Source organism: Haematobia irritans, chromosome 4 (assembly GCF_050003625.1).
Source record: "Haematobia irritans isolate KBUSLIRL chromosome 4, ASM5000362v1, whole genome shotgun sequence".
NCBI lineage: Eukaryota > Metazoa > Arthropoda > Insecta > Diptera > Muscidae > Haematobia > Haematobia irritans.
Window position 1 is genome coordinate 88,755,253 of NC_134400.1, and position 9,195 is coordinate 88,764,447.

General features: G+C 32.7%; 1 protein-coding gene across 1 annotated transcript; it reads right to left on the bottom strand.

The window, feature by feature from the left end:
* Nucleotides 1-514: 514 nt before the first annotated feature.
* On the bottom strand, nucleotides 515-1,684 carry LOC142235651 (uncharacterized). Its single transcript, XM_075306913.1, has one exon. The coding sequence runs from the start codon at nucleotides 1,682-1,684 to the stop codon at nucleotides 515-517; it is 1,170 nt and encodes a 389-aa protein (XP_075163028.1).
* Nucleotides 1,685-9,195: the final 7,511 nt, after the last annotated feature.

Consider the following 9,195-nt stretch of genomic DNA (forward strand, 5'->3'; position numbering starts at 1 on the left):
AGCATGCTAGTTTTTAGGTCTAAAAAACACACAGTGTTTACAAATAAAGTTAATAAAATAACTTTAAGCTATAACGACGATAAAAGAAAAATTCGAGAAGATGGCATTAATACATATGCATGGGGGCACTATGCGATTGCAAATGAAAACCATAGCATATCTAGTAATGAAATCGACTTGGAGTCTATAAATCCAATGGTGTTTGATGTTAGTTTGAATGATATTCAAAATCTTGACTTGGCATCAATAAATGATTTAGACGACTTGAATTTGGATTTTGTCGAATAGAATAAGTATAGTACTGATATTATTAAGTATATTCATTAAGTCATTGTAATGTAAAAGAAAAAAAAAAACAACATTATTTATTTATTTATTTTTATTTATTTATTTATGTAATTTTAACTTATTAACTAAGCAAATCTCATGTAAATAAAGACTATTTATTTATATATTCATGTAACTATGCAAAAAAATAATAAATAATAATAATAAAACAAAAATAATTCTATTCTTAAATAATTTTTCGGACAACTGCAGTCAAAGGTGTGTATTCCATCAGTCGATCATGTAATATAAGACAGTATGCATGAGTATTTTGAGGGATTAATTTACTCGTTTCAATCTCGAGTTTGACATCTATTGGTCCATGCTTTATCATTTCATTTTGATGGCTAACATCAATGACTATTATTGGTGATTCTTTGAACTTTGTAAGACTTAAAATTGGATATGACTCCCTTTGATAATAGTTTTCTTGAAATTTCGTATACATTTCGTAGAGTATGGCATATCGATTCTCATCAAATTTTAAATTTAAATCATCATATGGATAGGTCTCAGAGTTCAAATGAACTTTTATATTGGTTAAATTACAATGAGCAAACTTTCCTTCTCGTACAAATGCAAACAAAATGAAGCGTGGTCTCTCCCTGTTCAACGACAACTTGACATTCCAATTGCACTTCATCGAACCAAAGAATGTGGGGTTAAAATGGCAATCCCAACTTCGAAATGCAATTGGTAATGACGTACCATCGCGCACTGTTTTCATAACTTTTACTTTCATTATGTCAGAGAGGTGAACATGGGGAATCCTCCACATCACGTTGGTGATGGTTAAATTTAGATTTTCTTTGGGATCCGATGAATAGCATGCTTGGCTATCACTAGAACTTCGCAGAAGTATAAGATCATGTTTGCTATGCAAGATAATTTTATGGAAGTCTTCAGCAAAACCGAGTAACATCTTCAATGGAACATAAAAGTTGAATGTGTTTACGGATATATCCTCTAAAGAACTCCATCCTGCGTTTAGAAGCATATTACTCTCAAAACTTGTTAGAGATGCGAAATTTTTTATTGTACTTGATATTCCAAGATATCTCGATCGATCAATTTCAACACCATTAAGCTCATATCGGATTTCATCAAACATGTGCGCTACACAATTGTTTTTCAAACGAGCATTGATTGCTCTTTCTCCACTGGCCACTGTTATGGTACCCTCTATGTAAATATAACTTTCAGCCGGTAATACATACAAATCTTGATTTTGTATGGTTATTCTTATTTCATCATTGTTTTTAAATGAACGAATATATGGGACATAACTATGGTAGTCTTTTTTAGTAATATTTTCATCTGAAAAAGGCTTTTCGGATACATTAAGAATTTCAGACATTTTGTTTTAAACGAAGGTTGAGAGATTTTAAAAATTTTATATTTTGCTTAGTTAAAGGCAGTAGTCTGCGGTTGGCGGTTTGCACTTGAGTGTTTGCCTTTGACTTTCCGCTTATGTTTTTATTATAAATAATCATCTGTCAGCTGGCCTTAGATGAATGCGTAAAGTAATTTCCTCTCCGCGAAAATTTATTATTCTTTCTTCTTGATCTACAATCCACACTTTAAGTGAACTGATTTCTTTGACGTTAACAGGTAAATAAACTAAATTTCTTGGTATTTCGTCTATTTTATATCCAGGGGAAACATTTATTGCAAATTCATGAATAGTATGCACCGGTAAATTATTCATGAAGGCACCGGATGTAATATTACATTGAATTTGAATTGCATTCACTCTCATAATGTTCACGGGAAGGGATGACTTATGTGTTATGTTGGGTGAGAGAGTCCCTCTTTTGAAACCCAATAATCCTCCGATAGAATGTTCATGATTAAAGTCGATTATATCATGCGAAGAAAATATTTCAATTTGCAATGTATTGTTGTTAGCAACAATTTCAATACTTTTTGACCCATTGTTTCTTCCATAGGCCATTTTTATATAATCGACAATGTCTTCCAATTCATATGATCCTATGGGAATTTCGATTACTTTCTCACCGATATGAAATAGATTGTTATCATTATCGACATTGGGTATAGAGTTGTATGAATGGAAATCAATTAATGCACATTCATAATCTCCAGAGAGCTGCAATGAAGGGAAATATTCCGCGGTTAGAATGGAAGATTTCCCCGTTAGGGCTAGCGTTATTGACATAATGAGTACTATGCTTTGAATGATGTGTTTCTACTATATTAAATCGCTTTTATTTATCCAAGAGTTATGTTGATTTGAGAAACCCAGCCATTTGACATAAACACGATCTCCTCTAGTTTTTAAAACTTTTTCAACTAGGTAAGAATTGGGATACTTAGTTCTTTTCAATTCCTCCTCATAAAAACATCCCTTAATGGGGTGCCCCTGATAATCTTCCAATATATATGTTACTGGGTTTGTGACTTTGATTAATTTAATACGGAATATTTCTGTACTGAAATTAGGGGTATACCCCTTTTCAAATATATTTTTATATTTGCTGATTCGAACAAAATCACCCACCTTGTACTTGTGTGTCTTGAATATTTTTAGATTGCTATATACGGTATCGAGTAACTCTTGTTCGTTTTTTGAATTTACTTTGTATGGCGGCATTTGTATTGTACGATGTCTCGTTCTATTGTATGAATATATTAACTTTTTATAGATATCAATCCACTTATAGTTTCCATTGAACGAAAAGTCACGGAACATTTTACTTTTTAATGTGCGATTGAAGCGTTCAACAATCGATGCCTTCATTACACTATATGTGGAGTAGTGGTTAATGTGATATTTTTCCATTAGCTTTGCAAAATCTTTATTGAAAAACTCTTTACCATCATCTGTTTGTAGGTTCTTTGGTGCCCTTCCTTCTTTCAATATTTTATAAAACGCTGCAGTGACGTCATTCGCATTTTTAGTTTTCGTTGCTTCAGCCCAGGCATATTTGGAGAATGTATCGATAACTGTCAATAGATATTTATAACCACTATTTATTCTGGCGTAATTTCCCATTTCAACTAAATCCGCCTGCCACAAATCATCAATCCCTTTCATTATGACTCTACGGCGAGGAAAGTTTTTTCGCGCTTGAGCATGAATTTCATTTACGATTCCCCTTCTCTCCATGATCAATCCTGTTTGTTGTATATGAATGTTGGCGAGGGATACAATTTACTTATAGCCTCAAAAATGTTTGCTAGTGAGATCTTTAATTCCGAAATCTGTTCCTGCGTTTTGTAAAATTCCACGCTTAACTCTTTTTTGAATATTTCTTGTGAGCGTGTGATTTGTGCTTGTAAATAAGCTTTGTTGACTGCGTCTCGATCTTCTGTCGGCGCACCCAAGTTTTTAATTTTTTTAGTTTGTATATCGAGGTTATAATGCCGGTCAAAAGTAATTCCCAAAATTTTTTGAGCATTTCTTCTTAGGATTTCCGAGTTGGAGAAGTGTCCGAACTTGTCGACGCTCATCTTGATAATAATATGCCAAAACAAAGGTTAATAAATTATATTAGCCTCTCTTAGCTCCTCTATAATTGATACTATTTCATTACTATGATTAGTATGACCTGCATTTTGCGATGCAATCAACAGCTTGAGACGTTCAACTAATTCATTGGGATCATCCCAATATATATAGTTGGGTTTTTGCATGTTTACTTTCATTAATCCTTCACCCACGTGAGTACTTTGAAATAGTTTCCTTATAATATTTATGTATTTTGTACCCTTGCTTGCTTTAATTTTTCCCTCAGGCTTGTAATCTCTTTTATGGGCATTCGTATTTAACAATATTTTCTTATAGATTTCCAATTCAGACTTGTCATAGTTTTGTGGATTTTTATAAAAAAGAAGTTCAAATAGACCTGGGGTGCGACCCCATCTTTGATTTCCTATAATAATTTTATCATCAGTCAAATGAAGATCGCTATTTCCAAACTTCCAAACACCATCACTATCTTTATGCGGACCGAAACATGTGTCCAGTTTTTTTCTGGTTTGTAAGGTGTTCAGGTCATACAAAACGTCTTCATCTTCCGATTGTGAATAGAAATGGTCATCATCATCATCATTATTACCACCACCACCATCATCATAATCATCATCGTTTTCAACTTTTTCATTTTTCATGGATGTCGATAGCTTGTTATTTTCCTCTATTTTAATTTCCTTTTTCGGCGCTTGTCCCTCAAAATGAATAGGTTGTTTTTCATATGACATTTTAAGAATTTTTTTCAGTGGTACTGTCAATGGTTTAAAAGTACTTTCAAGCTGTGTATTTAGCTCGATTTCACCATGCTTTAAAGCATCAAATTTTCTTCTAAGAATTTTTCTTGTCTTTACGACTTGTTTTAAAGTATTTTCATCCATTATTGCGTCTGCTTTAAATGAAATGTTTTTCATTACTAAACATGTATATAGGTATCGAATCCTTTTCTATATCGTCCTTCGTTAATTTCGTCATCCTTACTTATTGTTAAAAATTGATACTTTTCTTTCCAACATTCACGACATAATTCTTTAAATTTTTCATATGACATGTCACTCACAACATTATCATCGTAAACATGTTTTAAATTCATCTCATCTTGTTTAAAAATAATAATAAAATTCGCATTATCTCGAACTAAATGTTTTGGAATTCGCGTGTATGTCTGACACAAATAAAAACAATCTATATTCTTATGTCTACCCATACAAAAATAAGCACGAATATTATTTTGCTTTTCACAAGCCACATCATCGAAAATCATTAATGAGTTTGGCTTAGCCGCATCTGGTGATATCACATCACTATTGTCGGAAAAAGTGTACAGCCCCATTCCCTTTATAGGCTTTAAGAGAGTTTTCAAATATTCATATTTTGGTTGGTATAGCGATTTCGAATACAGATATATGTTCTCAAATTTTAGTCCGTTGGGACTCTCTATTAAACTAATCATGGTATTCGTTTTTCCGCAATTTGAAGGACCCACAATTAGAGCTCGAATTGAATTCGGTAACAAAGTACTATGTCTAGTTTTAATAGGACTTTTATGTAGAAAATCATAGTTTTGTACTTTAATATTCTTATCCTGCTTTACTAAGCGCATTTTGAAGACTGTAAATTAAAAAAAATAATCACCGCCATATATGTTTTCCTTTTTTTTTATATTTTAGAGTGAAATGAAAACAAAATAAAGAAAAAAAAATAGTATATAAAATGTTTGTTTATGCGAAAAATAAAATTAATCGTACAAAAACAATCAAAGGAAGAGGACTTGTTAATAATTTAATTAACGCACTCCCATTCGAAGTGCACTTGCCTGGTTATCAATATTGCGGACCGGGAACTAAGCTACAAAAACGCTTGGAGCGGGGAGATAAGGGAATAAATGGATTAGATTCTGCTTGCAAAGTTCATGATATTGCATATTCTGAAAGCCAAGATCTGGATCATAGACATAAAGCGGATAGAGAATTATCAGAGAGAGCCTGGCAACGTGTGTTAGCAAAAGACAGCAGTTGGGGTGAAAAAATAAATGCTTATTTAGTTGCGAATGCGATGAAAGCAAAGACAAAATTTGGTATGGGATTGAAAAAGAAAAGCAAGAAACCCAATTGTGGGAAAAATATATTCACTGGTGCAGTTAGAAAAGCAAATGCTGTTTTGAAAAGACAAAAACCTTCTGATATCAAAGCTGCTATAAAGGTGGCTAGAAACGTTATTGCTAAATCTTTCAAGGGGAAAAAGGCACAAATTGTAATCCCGCGAGTTATAAGAGTCCCAAAAATTGGTGGTTTTCTTCCTTTAATACCCATTTTAACAGCACTCAGTGCGGTAGGTGCGTTAGCATCAGGTGGTGCTTCCATAGCCAAAGCTGTTAACTCTGCTAAAAATGCCAAGCAACAGCTGGAGGAGAATGCACGCCATAACAGAGCGATGGAAAGTGTGGCGATGGGAAAAGGTCTTTACCTGAAGCCCTTCAAGAAGGGTATGGGTATTGTAATAAATGAGAAAGAGAACAAAAATAACAATCAACAGAAAATAAAAAACTGATAAAAATGCTACCCGAAAGAGCGCTAACAGATAATGATTTGAAGACGTTTGCCACAAAACACATTCGACACTTTAGAGGCGTCTATATGCGAGATAAACTACCGAAAAAGCCGCATACATTTGAGTGTGGTATTGTAAACCTCGATAGTTACATGGGGAGTGGCACCCATTGGGTAGCATATCACAAACAGAAAGATCTAATTGAATACTTTGATAGTTTCGGCAATTTGCAGCCACCCTTAGAAATTTTAAATTATTTAGGGAATAGAATAAATTACAATTACACACGAGTACAGAAATTTAATTCTTTTAATTGTGGTCACTTATGTCTTTTATTCCTTAGTAAATTTCAATAAAAAGAAAAACATACAAATCATTTTTTTATTTTTTTATTTTATTTTATTGTTTCATAGCCTACATTTGCATATGAATTATAAATTTCAACATCTTTTTTAATAATTTTCTTCATTTTTTTACCAAATTCAAAACAAAGGCGTGTTAAATCAATTGCTACCTCCTTTTCATAAACCCCCACAATTTCTCTCATTTGAATGTGAGTTTTATTTAGTCTAGCACAAGTGGGTATGTAAAAATTAGAATAAAAGTATGAAATTTGTTTTTGTAAAATCGCATTCCAGCAAATAAATGTCGTAAAGAATATGCCAACTCGAGTAACGGCACGCCATGTTTCTGCATCAATTTTGATTTTCCCATTGTTTTGACGAAAAACCAGGAAACATTGACCTCCCTTTTGACGAAAATCAAATCTGATATGCTCGTTGGGTACGTCATTCAACAGATTGAAGGAATCGAAAAACTCAAACTGATCCAGTCTGAGCTGTATGTACTCCTTGTAGGTCATCAGATGAAGCCACATCGCACGAGAAAATCCTACAAAATTTTTTTTCTTGTCTTGAAACCAAATTAATGGTTCAAAACAAAAAGTGGTGGAGAATCCACATGTCACTTTGAGACATGTGTTGACAAAATATTCAAAATCAAAAACGACATCATGATTCTTGAACATTTCTTCTATGGCCACGTTTTTCTCCATTTTCTTTAGAAGTATTTTCAAGACTGTTAGCTTTTCTAAATAAAAACCGTATATATAGGGGCTTTGAGAAGCTAATTCATTTAGTCTATTTAGTAAATCCATAATACAATGACAACTCTCAGAAGGAATAATTATGCGGTGTTGGATTTCCAGTTCTGCCACGGCAACGATAACAGTATTTATATAAAAGAGTTATCATATATGGGCGGTTCTTCGATTGTACCCAATTACTTCCTTTTCAAACGACCTTTTGATTTCCGAGAGCTAACCAGAATGGGACGTCGAAAAAACATTTACTGTCGGAAATTTGTACATGGACTGGATTGGATGGATGGTGACATAGACTACATCAATGTTGGCGATATTCTCTCACCGCTCAATTGCTATGATTATATCTTCTGCTTTGGGAAAGCCAAAAAAGATTTTCTAATGAAGTATTTAAATGTTAGAATCATAAATCTAGAGTATAAAACAAGCTTTTCAAAACTGAATAACTATTATACATCATGTGAAATTCATTCTGATAATAGATTTAAGTGCTCTCTCAATAATGTTTTCAAACTTTTTGTTTATATAGAATCCAATTTCTGTCATGTACAAAATTTTATTAATGAAAAAATAACTAAATAAATAAATAAAAAAAAAAAAAACTTTTTTTTTATTCTTGTCATCATTCTATAGCTTTATTTGATTTGATTAGAAACAGTAAAGTTAATCCACACACTAGAAATACATGAAAAATATTGTAAAAGGTGTAAACATAATTTGCTTCGAATATATTATGTTTGCTTTTCGCTCCCGCTCGCTTCATATTCAATCCACAAATATCATATCCTATTGGTCGAAGTAGGTGATCCAACTCTTCCTCACACAATGGAATATTATTCGTAGCATATCGTCTCAACAATGGACAAATCGGTGACCATCGCATATGTTCAGAAATAACATCATCATCGATCTCCCAAGATTGTATTTCCACATGACAGAAATAGCATTTCACCTTATCATTTTCACCAGTATAGAAAAAACCACTCTTTGCCATATCTTGCCAATTTTTTAGCTTTCCCGCCCAAGTTTGAAATGTCTTACATCGCTCATCTTCCCGATAGAGTAGGCTTTCGTCTATGAAGGACACTTTTAAATTCAATACGTTAACCATTTTTGTTTTGTTACGACTTTGTTATGTATAAGTATGAACAACTGTTTTGTACTGTGATCATGACCAGATATGATGATGCTTTTATTCTCATGAGTATGTCTATGTTTCCTCACTTCACACTCACATTACCAATACGAAAAAAAAAAGAATGACGATTTTAAAAAAGTTTCAAAGAAGAAAAAAAAACTTGAAATTGTTTCTTTTTTCTTTCCCTCCCATCCCCTCATTCCAAAATAAAATAAAAAAAGAATGTAATTTAAAGTATCAATGGAATATATGAAAATTTATTTATTTATTTATGTTTAATTTCCTTAACCTAATAGGCTACATAAAATGTATCTGGAGTTATCAAAATTTCATTTAAAACTAATTTGGTAATTTCTGCTCCTTCTTTAAGGGGTACTTTCGTGATGGAAAACGATCCTTCATTCAACCGCTTAATATCATCCTCGCTCAATGAGTTGAATCTTGATGGTAGATAGAGGACTCCATCATTGAGTTGAAGTACAACTTTTTCCCCAAATTTGGTTGATGTCCTGTATGCTCCTCCAATTAAGTATTCCAAGTTTATCGCCAACTCCTTCATGCTTAGAATTCTTTTAAAATTCAATG

Excerpts from the sequence above, each read along its gene's own strand:
- LOC142235651 (XM_075306913.1), bottom strand. The coding sequence starts at position 1,684 with ATGTCTGAAATTCTTAATGTATCCGAAAAGCCTTTTTCAGATGAAAAT.